At 43.3% G+C, this 25,757-nt stretch overlaps 1 protein-coding gene across 1 annotated transcript in view; it reads right to left on the bottom strand.

Annotated features, from left to right (window-relative positions):
* Positions 1 to 25,757, bottom strand: part of HCN1 (hyperpolarization activated cyclic nucleotide gated potassium channel 1) — a 175,036-nt gene that overhangs the window by 63,465 nt on the left and 85,814 nt on the right. The window contains exon 3 of the mRNA XM_035100970.3: positions 7,883 to 8,044. Within this exon, the coding sequence (XP_034956861.2) occupies positions 7,883 to 8,044 (162 nt within the window). The remainder of the gene's footprint in view (positions 1 to 7,882; positions 8,045 to 25,757) is intronic.

Below are 25,757 nucleotides of genomic sequence, written 5' to 3'. Positions count from 1 at the left end.
ACGGTACAGTACTTCCATATACATAAAAGGTTCTGCTGATGGAAGCCTTGTCCTCTGAACTGATTGGTGCTATTGCCATTACATACATTTCAAAGTCATAGTTGACCTCCAGAATCACATGTACATGATCTGTAACCAGGTTACAGATTAGATATTTCTTTAACACAAACTCCTAAAATGTGCAAGATAAATAGGGCTGCTTCTAAAATTCTCCTGCTTCAAATCTCCACCTGCATTTTGGAGATCCACATTAGCTGGTTTTGTTTCTGAAATGAAACAAATGCCTCAAAGAGCACTGGGCATGCTGAGTTTGCCACACAAGTGCAGATATTTGCTTGAATGCTGGAGATTTTTCTGTCTTGTGGACATTGTCCTCATTGACGAAGTCAAACCATGGTTGCAGCTCCTAGTTTATCTGAGGCAAGCTAAATCACAAGCCTGAGTTCAGATGACATACTAAGCCAAACCATGGTTTAGCTAAGTGTAACACATCACCAGAGTGATTGGAGGAGGAGAAAAGTAGCAGCACTCTCCCTTCCAGGAGTCCACATGCTTTCTCACTTGTGCTAGTCCATGGTTTGACTTAGCATTACATGCAAACAGGGCCATTCAATGGAAATAAGTCCCAGTTGTTTCCTTGGCCTTCCACACAAGTCTGCCTGGAGTTGCAAACTGAAGGTTAGACTCCTAGTTCTCACGCAGTTTCAAAGGTAGCTGAGCTGTGCCTACTTCTGCTGTCTTTTCTGTGGCTCTTTATTGAGCACAATACAAAATCTGCTCCTTTCATTCAGACTAGCTGGTTTGGCAGTGCTTTTGTTCCTTTGGTTCAGGCACTTGGTTTCTTCAGCAGTTCAGCAGGAAATATGCACTTTTTAGTTTCCAATCTATGTGGAGCGGAAGCCACAAAAGCAGCTGCACAAAGATTGCCAAGACGTGCCAGTCAGCAACTCGGTGACCTACTTTTTATTAGAGTAATTACATTTTTGAAGATATGTCACTATTTTGTCAGGAAAGCTGCACTTGTGAAGCGTCAGCAAACATGCCATTTATCATTAAAGATGTTTCTGGATGTCTACAGTCACTTGGCTGTTGTGAGACTGGCATTGTCACAGTGAGACATCAGGAACAATATTCCAAAAGAGAGAGAGAGAGAGGGAGAAAACAACAACTAGCAGATGAAAACATGCAGGTGCAGAAATCTATCTATTTTTACTTATAACACTTATTTTTAAATATACTGTGTGTGTGTGTGTGTGTGTGTGTGTGTGTGTGTAGGGATGAGATGGCTTGGGGCAATTTGGGTAAACTAATAATATAACTAGTTTTTAGCTGTTATTGATTTATAGACATTTATGGCCTGCCCTTCACCCTGAGGGTTACATGCAGGTCAATACAATTTAACAATGTAATGTATTCCACTCACAAAGGTCTGTGAACAAAGGTGCCTTATATGTTGTTGTTGTAGTAGTAGTTGCTATAATGATCACCATCATCAGGAGGGCTGATTATGCAATTAAATATCCAATCTATAATTTAGTTGGGCTCAGCTCTAGAGTCTGTTGGAAATGTAATGTGAAGGGAAAAAAGTCTCATGAGACATTTCCCCAGAGAAAACACCCGAGGGTGTTTTATATATATATATATACATATATATACATACATATATATATATATATATATATATATATATATATATATATATCAACCCCCCCCCCACAAAAAGTAGCTCCCTTTACAGAATTTTATCCACATATTCCCCATCATTTTTGTGCATGGAAACAACAATTCTGCTGGTCCTAGGCATTGTGGAGGACACAAAATGGTGGTTAGGCTGCCACATGTACTTACAACTTTGAAACGAATAAAGAGGCTACGTTACTACCACTCCTAACTTCGTTACTCCTAACTCCTAACTACGTTACTACCACTCCTAACCAGAAACTTTCAGATAATCTCCTCTCCTCCTTGACAAATAAGGTAAAATGGGCCTGTCTCTTTCCCCACAAATAGGATAAAAAATTTCAAGCAGACATTTTGCGCAGCTCTGTTTTTAAACGTCACAATGTACCAACGGAACTGATCAACAAGTGTGCATGCCCCTTGGTAACCTCAAGGCTGTATTACTGCAACACATGCTATGTGGGGTTATCAGTAAGGTTGGTCTGGAGGATGTAGCTAGCGTCAAAAGTGGCAACTCAGCAAGCATGTAACATCTTGTCAGTGGTACCTGCCGATCTGCTACTGGGCCAAGTTCAAGGTTTTGGTACTAATATCCAAGCTTGGGATCAAGTTACTTGAGAGACTACCTTACTCTTTACATGACTGGTTGGCCACTGTGTTCTACAGGATATTTGCTTCTTAAAGTCTTTTAATTAATTAATTTTTATTATTTATACCCCGTTCACCTGGCTGGGTTTCCCCAGCCACTCTGGGCAACGTACAACATACATATTCAGATGTCTTCTAAAAGTTGTGTAGTTCTTTATCTCCTTGACACCTGAAGGGAGGGCGTTCCACAGGGTGGGTGCCACTACCGAGAAGGCCTTCTGCCTGGTTCCATGTAACTTTACTTCTCACGGTGAGGGAACCACTAGAAGGAGGAGGACCTTAGTGTCTGGGCTCAGCGATGGGGGTGGAGACCTTCAGGCATACTGGGTCGAAGCCGTTCTATGTCAGAAGCCCACTCCTCAGTAGCTCACAGGAGGACTTCCAGTGTGGGAACTGCCTCTGTTCTGTGGAACAGCATCTCTGTTGAGATACTATAAGGACCCACTGTTTGTAGTTTCTGGAAACAATTGAACGCCTTTTTGTTTCCAAAAGCTTTTCTAGATGGGGGCGGGGAGTCTGTTACGTTTAAAAACAATATATATAGCATAAACACTTCTCTTCAGTTGTCATTATTGTGTTGCTTGCTTATAAAGCAGTTTTTACTTGTTTTTATGTAAAACACCTTAATACTCATGTGGAAGGAGAGTCATAAATTAATGTATTTTTTAAAAACAAATACAAAAAACCATGCTGCAATGGTTTCTGCCTTAGGTGTTTACTCTGTATGGTTTTGAGACTTAGCTGTCATTTTCTGTACTATCTTAAAAGCTATTTTTGTCTGTTTTTATGTACATCACCTTAAGACTCACATGGAAGGAGATTCTTAAAATAAAATGGGCTAATCACAAGGGCTGTCACATGGAAGAGGGACCAAGCTTGTTTTCCCCTGCTCTGGGGGGGTAGGACTTGAACTGATGGCTTCAAGTTACAAGAAAGGAGATTCTGACTAAACATCAAGAAAAACCTTTCTGAAAGTGAGAGCTGTTGGGACCATAGCTGCCAAGTTTTCCCTTTTCTCACGAAGAAGCCTATTCAGCATAAGGGAATTTCCCTTTAAAAAAGGGAGAACTTGGCAGCTATGGTTGGGACAGTGGAACGGTCTCCTTCAGGAAGTTGTGGACTCTCCTTCCTTGGAGGTTTTTAAGCAGAGGTTGAATGGCCATCTGTCATGGACGCTTTAGCTGAGATTCCTGCATTGCAGGGGTTGGACTAGATGACCCTTGGGGTCCCTTCCAACTCTACAATTCTATGATTCTAGCAGCAGCAGCAGCAGCAGTGGGGCAGGGAGCAAAGAAGCATCTGGTCTCACAATCGATCCCACTGTTTTCTTCTTCTTTTCTTAAAGGTAAAGGTAAAGGGACCCCTGACCATTAGGTCCAGTCACGGTTGACTCTGGAGTTGCAGCGCTCATCTCGTGTTATTGGCCAAGGGAGCCGGCGGCATACAGCTTCCAGGTCATGTGGCCAGCATGACAAAGCCGCTTCTGGCGAAGCAGAGTAGCGCACGGAAACACTGTTTACCTTCCTGCCGAAGGGATTCGAACTGCCGACCTTCTGATCAGCAAGCCCTAGGCTCAGTGGTTTAACCCACAGCGCCACCCGCATCCCTTCTTTTCTCACACCATTACAAAGAAACAAGTACAGAATTCCCCCCAGCAAGCTTATAGGTCCTCTCCCCAACTCTCTTTCATCTACTTGAAAATAAACCCCAAGATGTGCCTCCCATTCTCCTATGCAAGACTTTCATAGCAATACAAGCACCAATTGGCAGAATCAGGATGATCATTCACATTATCTTCAGTTGTCCAAAAAATAATAATTGTGGGGAACGCCCCAATGAAAGAGAAATTAACAATTTAGCACATTTTGGAAGCAAATGATTTTTATTTTTGCAGAAGTATAAAATAATAATTACTTTGTGTAAGAAGGGCATGAACAGTAACATCAATCAGATGTAACTGATAGGGTCGTAAATGTTGATGGTTCATAGCACATATGCCAGGCTAAGAAGGCATGTTGTCCATTGGTAGCATATTGCAGAGGCAGGTGAGTTATGGAAATTTCACTTTTCCTGAACTGATCATCCATCACTGATCATCACTTACAGACAAAAGATAACAGGTTCAAGGAGTTCATTGCTCTGCCCATGGAAAACAACATTTCCAGATTACTTCTTATTTAAAAATGCTGAACTTTCTTTTAACCCATTTTTAAAATAGGGCTCATTCTGCCAAAACATGAATCACTCCACATTTAATCTGGGCACATAAGCATAACTGATTATTAGACATTCTACTTGGAGAACAGCCAGTCTTAGAATTCTTCAAGGATCTTCCCCTTACATGCATGCCTTTCATTATTTGGTGTCATCTCTCAGAAATGTCGAAGTGTCAGAAGTACATACGGAAAAAAAATTCAGATGTGAAATGGAGGCAGTGAGAGATTTTACTTTCCTGGGCTCCTTGATCACTGCAGATGGTGACAGCAGTCACGAAATTAAAAGATGCCTGCTTCTTGGGAGAAAAGTAATGATGTATGGAAGTGAGAGCTGGGCCATAAAGAAGGCTGATCGCTGAAGAATTGATGCTTTTGAATTATGGTGCTGGAGGAGACTCTTGAGAGTCCCATGGACTGCAAGAAGATCAAACCTATCCATTCTGAAGGAAATCAGCCCTGAGTGCTCACTGGAAGGACAGATCGTGAAGCTGAGGCTCCAATACTTTGGCCACCTCATGAGAAGAGAAGACTCCCTGGAAAAGACCCTGATGTTGGGAAAGATTGAGGGCACAAGGAGAAGGGGATGACAGAGGATGAGATGGTTGGACAGTGTTCTCGAAGCTACGAACATGAGTTTGACCAAACTGCGGGAGGCAGTGGAAGACGGGAGTGCCTGGCGTGCTCTGGTCCATGGGGTCACGAAGAGTCAGACACGACTAAACGACTAAACAACAACAACAATATACCACTCAGTGTTTCCTTTTCCTTTTTTTGGGGGGGGGGAGAAGCCAAGTTTTTCAAAAGCTGTGTAAAAACTTTTGTTAGTGTCTTGCATAGAACACTCGAAACAAATAACACAGGTACCTGTATATGGGCATCTGACAAGGGTGCCAACAGGACATTTTCTGAGCTGTGATGGGTGGGTGAACACTCCAAATAAATACATAAACATGCATAACTAACATCTGAGAACCCATCTCCCATTTCTGGAAGATCTGATGACTGGGTGGGCCTCGTCTCTGAGAAGCTTCCAGGTCTACCTCTCTATTGGTTCTCAATGGGTAGACCTGAGGCCATCTGCTGATGAACCTGACATCCAGACAATATATTTGCACTCACAGCTGCAAACTTCCTTTCTTTCCCTGGCTCCCTTCACCTCTGCCCGTCCTTGATTAATTGCCCTGCTGCTACAACCAACCTCACTGGCCAGCCTGGGTGGGTGGAACAAAACCAAACCCAGAAGTCTCTTTCCTGAAAGCTTGCAGCTGCATGACTCACCATGTGGCACAGTGGTCAGCAGTTCCTACAGGCAAGCCATCAATTACCTTGGGTGAGAACACAGTTAGCCAAATACCTGAGCCACCTCCTTCTGCAGAGCTTCTCTTTCTCTTCTTCTTCTTCTTTTTTTTTTTGCTTTAGGTGCTATAAGTCAGGTGTTTTTTAAAAAAATATTTCTTATTAAAGATTTCTTGAATTACAAAGGTGTGTGCAGTGTCTCTCATGTATAATTTTTGCAAATCAGTTTCATTTGTTAAAACACTAAGAAGAAAGAAGGAAAACGAGGTAGATAGGGGATGGGATGGGTGGATGGGGGTGAGAGTAGGTGACGATGTTTCTGTCTTGCTTAATATATGTAGGGCTTGATGTCAGCTTTGTTTGTGTTGGTACTCCTTTATTCGCTTGTGTTCTTTTGGTGGTGAGAGAGATTTGGGTTGGCCAAGGGTGTAGTTGTTCATTTGTGATTGACTATGATGGTCTTTGTTTTCATGTGTGAGTGGGGTGGGTGGGTGTTTTGGGTCAGGTTAGCCATACTGATTTGTATGCTGGCGGTAAATGTTTGTCATTATCTTGTTGGGCTCTGTGTGTGATAAAGGGGAACCATACAGGGGTGAAGGCATCCTCTTCTATTTGTCTCCGTGCCAATTTCAGCTTGTTGGTTAGTTTTTCTAGTAAGGCTGTTTCCCATACTACTTGGTACCATTGGTCCATGCCTATTCCTGACAGGTCTCGCCAATGCCTGGTTATGACATTCCTGGTTACTTTCAGCTATGTCAGTTTTACAATTGCATCTCTCCACTACCCATTGTTTCCTCAAGCCTATGGGCTTCTCTGTCATTCTCAGCTGGCCTCTTGCAAACCAGCACCCATGCATCTCTCTTCATCAATTTCCTGGGAACTATATGTCATTTTCATCAGATCCTCAGGTGCTTCAGATTCTTAGAGACATGCCAGAGCATTTCACCTTTATGTTTTTGGTGGTGACGATGGGGAGCTTTCTGACAAAAGATCTCCATTTTAATGGGAGGCAGGTGATGGTTCAAAACAGAGTTGCATTGTCTCGTGGGCAACAGCATTGAGTGGGGACAGAAGCAGACATGAGCAGAGCAAAAGATGTGACTCTTACAGCTTATAGTGCACAGTAAGGTACGTTTCAGCCACAACAACTGAAGTCTCTACACCCATCCTCCCTCCACCTAGGTATTAGGTGCATAGAGACATTATCAGATTCCAAGGACTCATCCCAGCCAGGCAAAAGCACTCAAGGAGGGCATAGTTAGGTCAGTGAGAGTTATGGCCCAAAGAAAGTCCGCAGGGATGGACAGAATGGACTGGAGAACTACAGTTGAGCTTGAGATTCCGCATCCCTGGTTGCTATGAGAGGCCAGGGCAGCTGCTTCTATTCTAAATAGGTTATCTCTCTATCTCCCTCTCTCTTTCTTTTTTTACAGTACTTTTCCTGCCTAGGAACAGCAGCCACTGAAGTGCCCTGGAATAGCAGCAGTCGGCAGACAGCTGGACAGCAATGTTCTTCCACAATGCATTGTCAGAATCTCTCTGCATTGCGCCATAACATTGTTCCAGTTGCATTGTGGGTGGGAAAGGCAGAAATCGGAACAAGCAGCAGAGAAAAGAGAAGGAGGGAGAAGAAAAGGGGTGGAATGGCAGGCTCAGCAGGAAGAGGGAGTCAGAACCGGTGTGGCAGGTAAGGAAAAGGAGGCAGGACAAAGAGAAATGGTGGGTTGACTGACAGGTCTGGCAGATTCCCCTGCTTCCCTCTTGGCTCAGAGGAAACACACGGAAATTCCCAGCACGGGTGCCCAGGGACACATCACAACATTTCACTGCACTTGCCACTTGATTGTCTATTGCTGATGTCTGGTCCCATCATCATCATCATCATTATCAACAACAACACCAGCTAAAGAACAACCTTCAAAACCTTACTAACAAACTCAAACATACTGTTGAAAAATAACAGGCTCTGAATATATGTCTCCTTCATTACAGCTCTTAAAAGGACGTTTGAAAAAACACAATGAAAAATGAACAATACTTACAACCATACCATTTAGGGACACCCAGCAATCGTGCGGGAAATCCTGGAGCAATGGTACCAAAAACTGAAGACAACCGTCCCAGTGGCAGAGGAGGAGCATCATTCCAATCAGGTTGAAGATTCTCACTACTGCGCTTGCAAGATCATATGTCATGTGGAAAATCTGTAGAGAAAATTAGAAATTGTATGACAATGAGACCCAAACCGTGCAACTTGATGAGTTCTCTCTTTGTCAAGGGAAGTGATCACTCTGAATCTGTTTCGATTTTCCTTTAGCTTTGCATGCTGCCCTGATATCTTGGCAGATGAAGCGGGGTCTAGCAGCATATTTAATCAAAAGAAAATAAAGAAAATCCTCTAGAGCCAGGCAGCTCAAGAGGCCTTGATGATGTCCACCATTCAGATTTTTTCTTTTTTAACAATACTTGAAGTTTCTTTGGTAGACAAATTGGCCTGGAAAGTATTTTGTGTATGCACTAAAGGAGTGATGGGGAAGCTGCGACCCTCCAGATGTTGTTAGACTACAAGCCCCAGCATCCCTGACCATTAGCCATACGGGCTGGGGGGTGAAACAACATCTGGAAGACCACAAGTTCCCTGCTGTAACAAAAGTATGGTTGAATGGAAACTTCCATCTCTCCCAGTATTAACTGGATGCACAGGTGCAAATGTCAGCATGCTCCATTCACACAGTCCTCCATTTCCGATTTGGGAATGACACAAACTTCATATGGGTGCCGTGCGGTCAGAATTTGCTGAGTTGCTACATGGTTACCAGAGGCATGATCCTAAACACAGAAGAATAAGCAGTAGAAGCACTAAATTCTATAACACATTTTGTTTAACAAAAACTGCAAAACATTCTGCTGTTATCAAATGTATCACTGATGATTTCAAAGTATTTTTTTTTACAAATGTTATTGTTTGTCCTGTGAATTTGATACTATTGTTGCTGGGGTTTCCTGTCAAGCTTCTGTAATGCTACCGCAGTGTAGGTCCCCCCCAAGCCAATAGCTAGGTAGGGGCTTGACAACATGCAAATATTATTTATTGGTTGTACGATTGCGGTTGCCTCAAATTTCTATCCAAAGCGCAGTGTTCAGTGCTCAAGAGAAAGCAGCTTGAATGTATCCACACCCTACCTTCTGAAGAAAAAATAGAGATGCACACACACTGCCTTCATCTTGTTCAGCCCAGCAACAGCTTCACTTGACTAGTAAGTAATATAGCTATTTTGCGGATGACAAAACTTACTAACAGAGCAATCCTACTGGGTGGAAGAGGCAAGTGTACTGGTGGTTGAGCCACCGAACCCAAAGCCCTGCCTGGTAAGCCTGACATTCCTACCCTGCCCCAACATTATCCTAGAATGCAAACTGGCGGTGGGGGTGGGGTGGCATCAGCCTGGTTCCTTAATGCCTGAATCCCTGGCCCTATGCCATGCCAAACACTGTGAGTGGTGTCCATTAAAGTTTTGGTCATTTTAAACCCACTTCAGCCCATGTGTAGTTCTTGGTCCTATGGCTAACCCCATTCCACACAGCCACTTCCCCCTATTAAAAGCCTCAAATAGGGCAGCAGTCAGAAAGAGGTGAACAGGTAGGACTGAAACAGGTAGAACTCATGTAAATAAATAACATCTGAGCCAAGGATGTGTGATGACATTTTTCTAATATTTGAAGTGAGGATGGAGGCTAAATCTTTTCTCATTGAAGGGACCCGTCAAGAAGACATTCATGGCCCAAACTATTAAACCTAGAAGCCTAAATGTCTGGTCTGGTCCATTTCTAGGCACTTAAATATAAGTGGCTGGCATTTCAGAAACACTTTCCAAATCCTATTTAACTTTAAGTCAGACCCTGCAGGTGGTGAGCACCTTTTTTAAAAATAAAACAAAACCAGGCCACTTATATATAGGTTGTTCAAATCACGCTGGAACAAATCTTGGTTGTTAGCTGTTATGAAAATGCTTTAAATAAATAAATAATTCCCAGGACATAGTTTTAAGGGACCATTTTCCATTAATGAAACTCACCAGTTTCTAATTTTCCAAAACGGTCAACAAACTGCTCAATATACAGTTCTATATAACATAGCCATCACTGCCCTAACTTATTGAAACTATAAACACTCAATGCAATGGTGATCAGTATCAAGCAATTGTTTCATCAATGACAGTTTAGAATGGGTTTTGTTTTTTTAATCCTTGAGCAGGAGCTGATTGCCAGAAAAACATCCCGGTGATAGATAATTCTGTTGCTCAGTTCAGCATTACACTGAACATTTGCAGAGAGAGAAAAAAGAAAAGGAGGGGGGGGACCACAGGTTACCTAAGGCAATGTTAAGATAAATCCTACTAAACACACACACACACACACACACACACACACACACTGCAAGCTACACTGAGGTACTCTAATATATTTACAGTGGTACCTCGGTTTATGAACACAATTGGTCCCGGAAGTCTGTTCATAAACTGAAGCGTTCATAAACTGAAGCGAACTTTTCCATTGAAAGTAATGGAAAGTGGATTAATCCGTTCCAGACGGTCCGCAGAGTACTTAAACTGAAGCGTTCATAAACTGAAGCGAACTTTCCCATTGAAAGTAATGGAAAGTGGATTAATCCGTTCCAGACGGGTCCGCGGAGTACTTAAACTGAAGCGTTCATAAACTGAAGCATGGGTGTAATTGGTTCCGGAAGTCTGTTCATAAACTGAAGCATTCATAAACTGAAGCGAACTTTCCTATTGAAAGTAATGGAAAATGAATTAATCCGTTCCAGATGGGTCCACGGTGTTCATAAACCGAAAATTCATAAACCGAGGTGTTCATAAACCGAGGTTCCACTGTAATTAAATTGGCTAATTAATTTTTCAAATTGCAAGATATAACTCACATTTGTAAAAAGCAATATAGTTTTTTAAAAACGACAACAACAGCTTGGCTCCTGCATAACTCATTACCATTCATTACAGTTGTCAAATACATCAATCTTATGATAGGCAAAATCTTGGGGAGGGGGGTACTCTAAAGCTGAACCCCTTACATTGTGTTCCTCATGCAAACTAGACCTTTCTTATAAACTTACTTACTGTATATTGTAACTCCTTTATATCACCTTGCTGAAAACAACTTCTGCAAAAGCTGAGAACAGATCAGCAGTGATGCTGATGGTTATGAGAAGGGATTGGCCTCTGAAGTCAAAGAGGTTCATTGCACTATTATCAGTTTCATTCACACTTGATTAATAATCCCATTTTTATTCATAGGTATTCAAAGGAAGCCACTTTGTGCCTAACATTCTTTAAACATTGCAAAGCTCATCCTGATCTTTTGGCTTCATTTGAAAGACATATCTCCTTGCATTAGTCATGTTCCTTAATGACACTGTATGGTTATTCATACTCAGAGCAGACCCACTGAAATCAATGTACTTAACTTACCCAAGTCCCCAAATTTCAATAGGTCCTTTCTGAATATGAGTAATGATGAGCAAAGTCAATTTTTTGTGGCTCCCGATAATTCCGTACAAAATTTGTTCAGCTCTTTTTGAGAGCAGCTAAGTGCACTCTTGCACTCTGATGTGGAAACTAACTAGATACATGGAATAAAACATGTGTGCATTTTAATTGTCTTTAATATCTGCACTTTAACCCCCTCGCCCCCCCCAATAAATACTAGCACAATTTTGCTGCTGAACATATGAACAATGTGCAGAGAGGGACCATGTTTATACATGCTGTTGTCCCCATCTGAAGTTTTCAGTAGTGCCTACGCATGTTGGAGCAACATCTGAAAAGTCAGATCACCGATTACCCAGACCATTGCATTCTACTACTGCAGCTTGCAAAACATCTTCAAGACCTCAGGCTTTCCTGAAATGCTCGGAGCAGAAGACTGACTTTGAATCAAAGCATGATCATTACCCTTGAACTTTAGTCCTTCTCATGTTCCACAGTGAGCCACTACATGGCTCATAATGATTGCATGAGATTAGAATGGAGATTACCAGGCTACTAATGGACATATCAATAACAGTGAATTTAGCCACTCCACAATTACTGATCTATGAGTTGGACAGACAAGTTTTAATTTGACAGTTCAATTTGAGATGCTGTGATCTTGCACGGACCCACCGTCTCCATGGGGCCCAGGCAAGTCTTTTTATTGTTGTCCATGCAAGTAAGTCAATTAACACTTCCTATGCACTTTATGCAGATGATTTTGCTTCTGTCGAGGAAGAAGCAGGCAACCAAAGAGCACAGGAGAGACCATCCAGGCATGCCTCTTCTTCAAGGTGTGCTACAATCAGTCACAGCACGTTGCCACCCATGCACTAGAAGCTATAGAAGTTAACAAAGAATCCTCTTAAGCCATTTCAGCAGACTCATCTTGTGCTCTAGATAGGAGGCATGTCAACTAAGCAACTATTGTTGACACTTGTGTTCTCAGCAAAAGATCAATAGCAAACTGTTGGCCCGATTTGACGTCTGTTGAAGACAAATGGACTTCTCTCATTGACGTCAGCAGAGTCAAGTCTAGCCCTATTGCCCTATATAGTTTGTAACTCTTTGCTATGCGTGAAATAGAAGCTGAGTCTGAGAACAAAGAGCACGTAAAACAGCTGCTGAGTGCAATATTTGATTTTACCTGGAAGGCAGCAGTGTTTGTTCAACTGAATCCTTATATGTACGATTAATTTTCAGTATATTTATGTGGGAAACTAATCTTTCTGCAAAAGAAAAAGTGGGTAGGCATATACAAGACTTTTAAATCTGGTTACATGGTTTATGCAAAGCTGCTAATGAGTGTAGGAAGCTTGAATTCAGCTAAACTAATGATGAAGGGGAAAACACCAGAGAGATTTAATGAAGTGCATACTAATTTTAATCAAACGTGTATCTGGAAAACATGAGTTGAAGGCAATCAGTGTTTTGCGTCCCTTTGAATGTGTTATTTTTTTCTAAACTCAAATTCAGTGAGTATGGCATTCAGTTTCATTGTGCTGGCCTCATTTATTCCACAGCAAGACTTCCTAACCCCAAATGGACTGTGAACGAACAAACGGACACATGCACACACACACACACACTCACCAAGTCCACTATTATTGCAGAGGTAAGGTGAATATTGGGACCTATGTGGCGCTGTGGGTTAAACCACAGAGTCTAGGGCTTGCTGATCAGAAGGTCGGCGTTTCGAATCCCTGTGACGGGGTGAGCTCCCGTTGCTCGGTCCCAGTTCCTGCCAACCTAGCAGTTCGAAAGCACATCAAAGTGCAAGTAGATAAATAGGTACCGTTCTGGTGGGAAAGTAAATGGCATTTCCGTGTGCTGCTCTGGTTCGCCAGAAGCAGCTTTGTCATGCTGGCCACATGACCTGGACATAGCTGCCAAGTTCTCCCTTTTTTAAAGGGAAATTCCCTTATGCTGAATAGGCTTCCTTGCGAGAAAAGGGAAAACTTGGCAGCTATGGACCCGGAAGCTGTCTGCGGACAAACGCCGGCTCCCTCGGCCTATAGAGCGAGATGAGCGCCGCAACCCCAGAGTTGGACACGACTGGACCTGATGGTCAGGGGCCCCTTTACCTTTACCTTTAAGGTGAATATTAAGCATGATTAGTACAGATACAGAGAGAAGTACAAGATTCATTAAGAAACAAGTGTTCCATTTGGCCACAGGGATACCACACTCAAAGAGGCAGTTAATAGTGATGTGTACAGTTGAGTTCCACATGTTGGCCTCATCTGGAAATAACAGTAAGCCATTTACTATGGTGAAGCAACTCTTCCCACACTCCGCTTCACCGGATGACCCTGAGTTCTAGAATTATGAGGGGGGACGGACTTGCCCACTTTTTCAATGCTATGCATTTCAATACTGTACCATACTCTTTCACTGCCTCCTTTACTCACCTTTTTCTACACAGAAAACCCTAAATATTGCAACCCTCCATCATAGGGAGATCCTTGAACACTTTGGTTGCCCTGTTCTGCATATTTTGCAGCTCTACAATGTCCTTTTTTGAGCAGAATTGTACGAAGTATTCTTAACATGGCTGCAAAGGTATTATGATTTTGGCTGTTTTACTTTTGACCCCCTCCTTAATGATCCCTAATGTGAAATTCAACTTTTTTCACAGAGGCTGCACCCAGGGTTGTATCTTCTATTAAACTATCCACCATGACCCCAAGGTCTTATACCTGGACCGTCACCACCTGTTCGGAACTCATTAGGGTGGGCATCCCCAAACTGCGGCCCTCCAGATGTTTTGGCCTACAACTCCCATGATCCCTAGCTAACAGGGCCAGTGGGTCAGGGATGATGGGAATTGTAGTCCAAAACATCTGGAGGGCCGAAGTTTGGGGATGCCTGCATTAGGGCATACTTGAAGTTAGAACTCCTTGCCCCAATGTATATCACTTTATACTCGCTTATATTGATTAGCGTTTGCCATTCCAATGCTCACTCGCCCAAATTTGAAATATCATTTTGGAGTTCCTTGAAATCCCCCCTTTTTGCAACCACCCACAACAATTTGGTGTCATCAGCAAACATAGCTACTTCATTAAGCATCTCTAACACCAGGTCATTTATGCACAAGTTAAAAAGCACAGGTACCAATACCTATCCTGGGGGGGGGACTTGCCTTTATACTCATATACTTGCATATAGACAAAATTTTGAAAAGTTCAGTACAGTAAAATAGCTTAACAGAATCTGCATCTAACATTAAAATACTGTTGTATAACATTCACAAATCCTCATGGTTTGTTGCAGAAACTATCTTATCCCCATCCTGAATAAACATTAGGAAGGCTGCCTTACATTGGTCTGACTGCCACTCCCTACTAGCAACCAACTGATTAATAAACTTAGATCAAATTGTCTGATACAAGGGGCAGTGCAAACAAAAAACAAAAAACTATATGACTGTCCACTTTCTACATTTCTTCACTGGGGAAACTGGGGATTTATTCCTAGTTTCTGCTTCCTGGATTTTTAAATTGATCTCAATGAGTGCCCCCACCTGGAGATGCTGGGAATTGAACCTGGGATAGTCTGGAGGGCACCAGGTTGGGGAAGGCTGGGGTAGCTCAGTAGAATAAAACATGTTTTGCGTGCAAAATGTCCAAGGTCCAATCCATGGCATGTCCAGATAGGACTGAGAAAGTCTCCATTCTGAAACCTTGGGTTGCCACTGCCCATCAGAGGAAGGCCAGTCTTCCTCAACATGGTACCTTCAAGATGTTTTGGACTACAACTCCAGTCATCCCTGATCATTGGCCATGATGGACCGACAGTCAAAAAATAAATAAATATGGAGGGCACCAGATTAAAAAAAAAGGATGGACTGGACAACACTGAATTAGATACACCAAACGCTTGTTTCAGAATAAGGCATCTTATTATGTTCCACAAACCAGGCAGAGCTATATTCTAGATAAAGGAATAATGGGTGTAAACATAACATGGGCAATTGCCAGGTCAAGTTCAGTGGTGCTATTTTCCCTCTCTGTTTCCCACTGCAGGGAAAGATGCAGCCCAGATTAACTTTCTACCAGTAGCAAGAGTTCAGGGATGTGGAGCGATAGTCTTTCCTCTCCCACAGCCTGTGCTTGCTCTCTGGCATGAACAATGCCAATGACTTTAGTGACCAGCACTGCAAGAATTAATTACCCAGATGTCCTGAAAATGGATACATTCCAGGGATGGTTTAAACATGAGTTGCAAAACAAGAAGTCGCTCCAAAAAAATCTTATCGGCTGAAGCCAGAATCTAAACAAGTCTACAGGGACAAGTCTCCCAACCTTTTACAAGGGCTGCAGGAATATTAAGGAACATGGTTCATGATAAATTACCCTGAACATTACTCACTGTGACAATGAAGGATATGCTGAGTGCCAAATGAGCAACAGAGGAATGCCCCTTGTTACAGAGAGTTCCACATGAGTCAACATTTGGAGCGATACAGAAAATAGCCTGTAAACCTTTTAACTGCATTCAAAGGTTTGGCTGGCAATAATTTCAGGAATCTAATGTATTTGGCTGAGAATGAATCCAATTATTTTTTGTACCATTTCACACTTATCCATCTTTCCTCAGTACAAAAAGAGAGCACTTTCTTTGTCAATGTCAGGGATGAGGAACATGTAGCCCTCTGGATGTTGCTGGAATTCAACTCCCATCAGGCTCAGTAAGCACAGCCAATGGCCAGGAAAGATGGGAGTTGTAGTCCAATGACGTCGGAACGGCCTCAAATTTTCCAACCTTGCTGTATGCGCTTATCTAAAGAAAATGCTACTGGCCATAACTCTTTAGATATGGCTATTCTCTCATTTCCATTAACAAGCAAAAACTAAGATTACTTAAGGATGGGAACAAACAATAATAACATTGTTTACTTTCTCTGAAGCCATTCATTGTTTCGATAAATTCTGATCATGTCAGCTCTTACTCCCCCTTACATATTTTTAATCATTTCTGTGGCCTATATAGCTCTGATTTTCTGTAAGAAATGAGGTGAGCTGCACTCTCCAGATGTCGCCATAGGTTAAACAAATCATTATTCAAGGTTAGAATACATTCCATTTGTTGTTGTAGTAAGATCAGAAAAGTTACTCTTTTCATTTTATTGTAACTAGAGGGCAACATAAATCTTGCCGTATTTTAATAGGTCTCAAAGTGCATCATAAATCATACATCTAAACCAACAGTTTTGTCTTCAAAATGCCATCTAAAGAAATGCTCAGCTCACATAAAGGGCTTGTGTTGGTTCCATGGAATTTTTGAGTATCCCGCCCCCCTCTGAATTTCAGATACCAGTTGCTTTTTAACTTCCTCTCAGATTCAACAGCAGTTTATAATGTAGCATGACAAACTTGGCAGAGGGGACTCCACTAGCCCCAGAAGTGTGGAGAATGGTGGTCCAGAGGGAGCTTTCTCTCCGACAGCCCCTAAACCGTAGTTCTCCACATAGAGGTGCACCTAGCATCTTCAGTAAAGGAAAAGGTAAAGGTACCCCTGACCATTAGGTCCAGTTGCGGACAACTCTGGGGTTGCAGCACTCATCTCGCTCTATAGGCCAAGGGAGCTGGCGTTTGTCCACAGACAAGGTCGGCGGTTCGAATCCCTGCAACGGGGTGAGCTCCCTAGCAGTTCGAAAGCACATCAAAGTGCAAGTAGCTAAATAGGGACCGCTACAGCGGGAAGGTAAATGGCATTTCCGTGCGCTGCTCTGGTTCGCCAGAAGCGGCTTAGTCATGCTGGTCACATGACCCGAAAGCTGTCTGCGGACAAACGCTGGCTCCCTCGGCCTATAGAGCGAGATGAGTGCCACAACCCCAGAGTCGGACACGACTGGACCTGATGGGCAGGGGCCCCTTTACCTTTAATGTTATTATGCAAGATTATATTGCCTCTAGAAGAACACGGTAGTAACTAAATAGATTGTAAATATATTATAATATGAATCTTAAAGAATGTTTTTGTATATTTTAAGTGCTTGGGGAATCTTATGACTGCCGGTACCCAACCTGGAATCAAATATTGGGGACATGGTGGATAATTCAATAAAATAAAAGATTATCAGGAAAGGGGTTCATAATACAACTGTGTTTAATGTCCTTAATCTAGCCTTCAGTCATATTTTAAACACGGAGTACCATTCTAGGAGCCCCATCTCAAAGAAAGAAAGAAAGAAAGAAAGAAAGAAAGAAAGAAAGAAAGAAAGAAAGAAAGAAAGAAAGAAATTGTAAACCTGAGAAAAGTAGATAAAAGAACAACCTAATGATAAAGGGTTTATTGTTATTTTCATTTTCATTTATATCCTGCCTTTTCTCCTGAAGGAGCCCCGAGTGTATTCTCCTTTTATAAAAAGAAATGAGCTTGAAGCCTGATATTAATCAATCAATCAATCAATCAATTGATATTGATTCATTATTTTATTTGCTTATTTACTGTGAAGAAAATTGCATCTAGTGGCGCTATTAACACGTATAAAAGCTTTTTGAGACAGGTGGGCATATTTTATTTTCTCATCAGAAAAAATCGTATTATGTGGAAAGCAGAAATATTGGATTTCATACTTCCATCATTTTATCCCCTTCAGAACATGAACAGCTAAATCTAGAATAACACCAAGTTCTTATAAATAACCCGTTTTAATCAACAGCTTTTATACAAAGGCACAAAGATCAAATTGTCAGTAAGTTGTTTTCATAAAACAAATGGCCATCGGAACTGGAAAACAAAAATTCTAAAAAGTATTAGACGTGCTTCACATTAATTCATCGCAGGGAGAGGGGTAAATTTTTACTAAATGAGCTGAGCAGAGAGGAACATAGGAAAGTGACCTCCCCGCACTGCGGTTGGTGTGGCAGACTGAGACGTCAAAGCAGCGGTGTGTCAGTGTGGCATGTTTCCATGGTGCAACCCACACTCCTGCCTTGCTTCTCCTCATCCCAGGACACCACAGCAATGGCGGTGACAGCTACTGCTTTTTAGCTCATAATAATAATAATAATAATAATAATAATTTATTATTTATACCCCGCCCATCTGGCCGGGTTCCCCCAGCCACTCTGGGCGGCTTCCAACAAAACAGAAATTCTAAAATACAGAGATCCATCAAACATTAAAATTCAGAAATCCATCAAACATTAAAAGCTTCCCTAAACAGGGCTGCCTTGAGATGCCTTCTAAAGGTCTGGTAATTGTTGTTCTCTTTGACCTCTAGTGGGAGGGCATTCCACAGGGTGGGTGCCACTACCGAGAAGGCCCTCTGCCTGGTTCCCTGTAACTTGGCTTCTCGTAGTGAGGGAACCGCCAGAAGGCCCTCGGAGCTGGACCTCAGTGTCCGGGCAGAACGATGGGGGTGGAGACGCTCCTTCAGGTATACCGGACCGAGGCCGTTTAGGGCTTTAAAGGTCAACACCAACACCATACCAGACCACTGTTCTGTGTGGTCCCTAGGGTGGGTGTGTATGCCTTCCATGTTACAGAGGACAGTCATGTATTTGAAGGGCTCTTAGATGTCAGTTCTCTATTTGAAGGGGTGGCCGATTCAAGTGCAATTTAAAAGTTGAATCCAGGACAGTAGACTGAGCAAGTACACCTGGGCACAGTTCTTCCCTAGAATGGGGAGATGTGTTGCGTTTCTGCTTAAATTATTGTTTCTAAATTTGCATATCTGTATGTGCATATATATAAACACACAGAGAGACATATTCATAGAACCATAGAATCACAGAGTTGGAAGAGACCACAAGGGCCATGCAGTCCAACCCCCTGCCAAGCAGGAAACACCATCAAAGCATTCTTGACATATGCCTGTCAAGCCTCTGCTTAAAGACCTCCAAAGAAGGAGACTCCACCCCACTCCTTGGCAGCAAATTCCACTGTCGAACAGCTCTTACTGTCAGGAAGTTCTTCCTAATGTTTAGGTAGAATGTTCTTTCTTGTAGTTTGAATCCATTGCTCCGGGTCTGCTTCTCTGGAGCAGCAGAAAACAACCTTTCATCCTTTTATATATTTGAACATGGCTATCATATCACCCCTTAACCTTCTCTTCTCCAGGCTAAACATACCCAGCTCCCTAAGCCGCTCCTCATAAGGCATCGTTTCCAGGCCTTTGACCATTTTGGCTGCCGTCTTCTGGACACGTTCCAGCTTGTCAGTATCCTTCTTGAACTGTGGTGCCCAGAACTGGACACAGTACTCCAGGTGAGGTCTGACCAGAGCAGAATACAGTGGTACTATTACTTCCCTTGATCTAGATGCTATACTCCTGTTGATGCAGCCCAGAATTGCATAGGCTTTTTTAGCTGCTGCATCACATTGTTGACTCATGTCAAGTTTGTGGTCTACCAAGACCCCTAGCATATGCAAATGTATAGTGTGCATCTGTGCATCATTTTCTTCCTAATTTGGTGATGCATTTCATCTTCCTCTCTCTTTTTTTTGGGGGGGGGAGGTGATGTGCCCAGGCTCAGCTGCTCAACTTTACCCTTTCCAAACATGCAAAGGGCAGAGTGAGAAGATTCAACATCCACTTTCTCTTGCCTTGCCTTCTCCTTCTGGACAGTTGTGTTGTCTAAGTTGAGCGGAAGAAATGGTAAGTGGAGGGTGGCCAGGGGCCAAATGGGGCCCTTCAGGTTACCCCCTCCTCTCCCCAGGCCATACCTCTCACTGGCCCTACTTTTACCTTGTGGTAATTCCTTTCGCTTGCCTGGACAGAGGGATGCCTGAGTGTTGGCAAAACTAGCCTACTGTACAAAGGTCAGATTTACATCCTTAGCTTCACACACGAAGGCTTTCCAGAAAGGAATGTGGCCCTCAGCCTGAGGGGGAAAAGCTTCCTTATCCCTGAGTTAAGTGAATGAGTAGCAAAGAATCGTAGAGTTGGAAGGGACCCCAAGTGTCATCTAGTCCAACCCCGCTCAATGCAGGAATCTCAGCTAAAGCATCCATGACAGATTGCCATCCAACCTCTGCTTAAAAACCTCCAAGGAAGGAGAGTCCACAACCTCCCGAGGGAGAGCGTTCCACTGTGGCAGTCGCAAAGATGAGATAGGCCCACTGAGAGCTTTTTTGCCCAAAGTCCCTCCAAAACCTGGAGCTGGCACTGCCTTAACATATATACCTCAGGTTTACTCTGAGCCTGCCAGTATCTTTCTTTCCTGCACAGGTGCTGCAGTTTGAGCTGCATAAGCTCAAGGCTGGGAAGATCTGAATTAGTATATAGTATATAGATGCAGATGAAAGCGGAGCTGAGCATTCTCAGTTCACGTATTAGTGAATAACTGGCCTGCTTCTCCCCAAATGAGAAATTTAACCAGCGGGATGCACTGCATGTCCCTAGAAATGGTTCAAAGCTAATTTGGGCCTTTCTTTCTTGCGCCTTGACTGGACTATTCTAAATGCTCCCTCGGCAGATCTGCCAGAAAAGCTGATTAACAGCTTCCAAGTAATTCAAAACCTGCCTGCTAGTCATATAACTAATACCAAAAACCATATGCACATAATTCAATCCCCAACATGCTGCCTTTTCTGCGAATTGCCTTGTGCATTTTATTACTTTGCACTAGTACAAAGAACAAGGATTTTAAAACATTACATTCATTTCCCCTTAAGGTATTTAATCTTTTTTTTTTACTGCACTTTTGGGATCAAATATTTCATTTGGTTGTATGTTATGATGATCAACTGTAATCACAGTGTAGAATAACATCAGTATGTAGATACAAATAGGAAACTTTTCTGGGAAGCAGATAGATGTTAATTTTTTGATTAAAGCCAGAACCCAACACATATCATTGCTTAGGTCCCCTTATGATATTAAATTTTGCAATATAGGTGTTTAGAGAACTTCAGCCAGATGTAATGATTCGGCTCAGTTCCACATATTTATCATTTGTAGAATTCTATTGTAGGATGTTTGAAAGGGGAAACGGACCATTTTCACATGTGCTGGAATTTAAACTGATGTTTTGTATTCAGGTATCTGTACCAGAGTAAATAAAGGTAAAGGTAAAGGGACCCCTGACCATTAGGTCCAGTCGTGACCGACTCTGGGGTTGCGCGCTCATCTCGCATTATTGGCCGAGGGAGCCGGCGTATAGCTTCCAGGTCATGTGGCCAGCATGACAAAGCCGCTTCTGGCAAACCAGAGCAGCACATGGAAACGCCGTTTACCTTCCCACTGTAGCAGTTCCTATTTATCTACTTGCACTTGACGTGCTTTCGAACTGCTAGGTTGGCAGGAGCTGGGACCAAGCAACAGGAGCTCACCCAGTCACAGGGATTCGAACCGCCGACCTTCTGATCAGCAAGCCCTAGGCTCAGTGGTTTAACCACAGCGCCACCTGGGTCCTGGGTACCAGAGTAAATAAAATAGTGTAAAAACATAACCTATCCATTCTGAAGGAAATCAGCCCCGAATGCTCACTGGAATGACAGATCCTGAAGCTGAGGCTCCAATACTTTGGCCACCTCATGAGAAGAGAAGACTCCTGGGAAAAGACCCTGATGTTGGGAAAGATTGAGGGCACAAGGGGACGACAGAGGACGAGATGGTTGGACAGTGTTCTCGAAGCTACCAACACGAGTTGGACCAAACCGAGGGAGGCAGTGGAAGACAGGAGTGCCTGGCGTGCTCTGGGGTCATGAAGAGTCGGACACGACTAAATGACTAAACAACAACAAAAACATAACGCACTGACTTGAGCTGTTGAACTATTCCTCCATCCAGCCCAGAACTACATTCTCTGACTTCCAGTGATCTCCAGAGTGTGATCCCATAAACTGGAAATGTTAGAGATTGAACCTGGGACCCTGTGTTTGCAAAGCATTTACTCTACACCAGGTTACAGCTCCTCCCTATGCCTTCTCTGCTGATGCATATGGTTTTCTTCTTTTTAGGAGGGAGGGCATTCATTGAATGACGCTGTAGACTCCCATCTTTGAAGGGTTCAGGACTTTAAAGGACTGGACAAAACACATTAGGCAGTCCCAATGTTTTTTGCCTGACTACCTTCACAAAAGAAAAACCTTGATTGTGCATGCAGTGATGAAAAAGTAATTTGCCACAACAGGAAAAATCATTTTTCCATTATAAGGCTATAGTTTATATTCTCTTTTGGGCTCCCCCCCCCATATATATATTTAAACAAGCTTGCACCAATTCACCCAATACTGACTGCATGCTGTTTTGTAAAACTGTTCAGAAATTGATAAGACGATGCTGTACGTTCAGAAAAACACTGAGCACAATTCATACATTAGGCAAAAACTTGTGATGTATATATCAATTGCTGAAGTTGCTGATTACACAATAGTATTGACTATTATGCCGTGCCATGCTTTTGGAAATCAATTGACAACTGCAACATCAAATGCCTCTTTACAAAGCTGATCATGTGCACTACCACCACATAGCAGACTAGACTTCGTTTGTGTGTGCAGAGCCAAATGCTTCCTCTTTTTGCAAGCCACAATGCTTTTGCAAGCTGGTACCTGCAAGCAATTGCCTCACTATGAGCAGAAAGTCCTAGCATGCAAGATGCCAACCAAATGGCCGTAGATCATTGCCTGTGAAACAATCCATAGTCTCTCAGATAAACAGTGACGCTGGGTGGAACTCAGGGGTGTTCAGCTGCATGTTGACTAGGAAGGAGGACCCTCTGACATGACTGGAAAGGCTGATTGATGGAAGCAGAGGCAGCTCTACCCCCATGTTGTGCCCACAGCAGCAGCCTCTCAGGCGAATAAGTGGCACTGTTGACCTCCTCCCACTCCTAGGAAGGAAATGGCGGAGGCTCCCCTCTGGGGTCTCCTAGGCTCTGCACCAGTCTGGCATGATTCATTGTGGGCCCATTTTCTCCCCGTGATGGCCTTTGATTCCCACTTCAACCATCAGGTAAGGTTGATTTGATTCCCCCCTTTGTTCCCAATGTAGATTTTCACTCCCCGCTTGCTCCCAATGTAAATATTTATCCTCCTCTTGTTTCTGATGCTGATCTTCACTCACTCCTTCTTCCTTGGTGGTGGTGGTGGGCATTTTGCGGTTGGTCTTAGGTACCAAAACATCTTGGACCAGCCCTGGCCAAGGGAACTGGCTAGTAGCTCCCCATGTTTACAAAGCAATGTTCTCCAGAAAGAGCAGGATTCCACGTCATCCCAGTTTCTATAGAAGCGACGGAGAAGTTATTGCCATCCAGAAATTGGTGGATTACAACTCCCATCATTCCTGACTAGGGCTGATGGGCGTTGGATCACAACAGCAACAACTGCATAGGTTCTGCATCCCTTCCTTAAGCAGTAGCCAGAATGTCCTCCCCCCATTATATAACCACTAAACACATCTCCTCTGAGTTCATGTTCCATACATACAAAAAAAAAATCTGCTTCAACCAACCTGAAGTTCAGAAATGCCCAAGTTTATGGGTGCCCATCTGGACATGTAAGGCAAAAGGCAGTGACACCCCCAGATGTGGACAGGCAGGACCAACTAATTCTAGTTTTGCCCTCTTCCTCATCCCTACTCAGGTCTTCAGTGGCAGCACAGAAACAGCACAGAGGAGGAAGCCTACTGTTCTTGTTCCTACTCTTATTTCATTTCATTTATACTGTATGCTGCTTTATTTTTTTTAAATAAAACATCTCAAAGTTGTTTTACAGCACATTAAAACATCAAATGAAACAATCTATATAAATAAAAATGTAAATGTCCATTTGTACAAAATCAAAAAATCTCCTAAAGTTCTTGACTGATTGCTTTGAAATTTTGACACAACGTTGCATTCGAATACGGGAGTGTTTGCATATAATTAGATTATATAGATGTCACACCTGAGACAGGTAAAAACATGCTTTTTTGAAAAACAGTGCCATCTGTTGGATGTCAAAACAACACACGTTATAGTAAAATTTTTACTCCCAGGATGCCTTGGGGTGCGCGGTGGCATCCTTCCGGCGCAAGCGCACAGAGGGTCTTGGGAGCAGGTGGCCGGCAGGTCCTTCTGGGAGAGCGGGGGCCAGATCCTGTCCCTTCGCCGCTGCCATCTTGCCTCTCCCCACCTGCTCCTCCCGCCCTCGGCATTTCTGCCTTCAATAAGGAACTGCAGCTGGGCCGCCTGCCCCCTTGCCCACCAGGATCCGCTGGGGGAAGCGGCCAGGCCCACCCCCAAATGTGCATATGGTGGGCGGCTCCTTCTGGGAGACCGGGAGCAGATCCTGTCCCTTCACCGCTGCCTCGCCTCTCTCCCCCGCCCTCGGCATGTCCGCCTTCAATAAGCAACTGCAGCTGGGCCGCCTGCCCCCTCGCCCGCTGGGATCCACTGGGGAAAGCCACCAGTCCCTCCCCAAAATGTGCATACGGTATACAAGGGGGAGAGAGTAAGGGGTCGGGGTGGAGGGTGACATCACATGGGGGAAGATGATGTCACGCGCCAGGGGCAACAGAGAGAAGGGGGGGGCGTTACGTCATGCACCTGTCCTGGGAAACGGGGGCCCTGACTGAGCCACAGCAACGAGTGGCCGGGTACAACTAGGCCAGAATAAAACACATTAAAGCTTCAAGGACAATATTTCAGATCCTTCCCTAAGTGACATTTTGCTTTCCCAAATTCATTTACCTACTTAATTTATATAGCTGCCCCATAATGGTTGTAAGGAAGTAGGCAGGTCCGGGCTGCCTGAGGATAGACTGAGGCTGGATGTAGACACAGCAGGAAAGCGTTTCAGACAAACACATTGTTAACCTCAAAGTGGGAAATCATGTTGGCGAAAGACGTAACTCCACAGTGCCATCTGGTGCCACAGTGTTATAACACATATAAAACGCCTTTTCTTTGCTAATGTAGCTGAGTCCTGAGGTTCCCCCCATTCTCCCTAATGGACCAGACTGCATTGGACATTACCCCACCCCTTTTTTGTATGCCTGGTAACGCCACCCCACCTAGAACCTTTCCTGCCTTTTTAACAGCATGGAGGAGCTATGCTTTAAAAACTGCACAATGCCTTCACTGACACATTCATACAGGTGAATGCACTAAATTGTAAAACACCCGCAAGTGCTCTGCCAGGAACAATGCTGCATAGTCAAGGAGATGCTTCTGATGATATAGGAGATCTATTCCCGCCTCGAAAATCTATGAAACAGCCTGTAGTTAATGGCTCTAAACAAATTCAAAAGCAATCTGATTTGAGCAGAGAATCAGGTTAAGAGTCTGCCAGCATGTGCTCCAATGAGCTTGTCATTCTAGCATTCCAGTTAAGGGAGCACTGAATCTAATGCTTGCGTAAAAAAATATGCCGTAATAAAGCACAGAATCTTAAAACAGGCCACCTCACCCAGCATCCCAGAATTGGT

Source organism: Zootoca vivipara, chromosome 10, assembly GCF_965207765.1.
Source record: "Zootoca vivipara chromosome 10, rZooViv2.hap1.1, whole genome shotgun sequence".
Taxonomy (NCBI): Eukaryota; Metazoa; Chordata; class Lepidosauria; order Squamata; family Lacertidae; genus Zootoca; species Zootoca vivipara.
The sequence above is the reverse complement of the archived record's forward strand: the minus strand, read 5'-3'. Positions and strand labels throughout refer to the sequence as shown.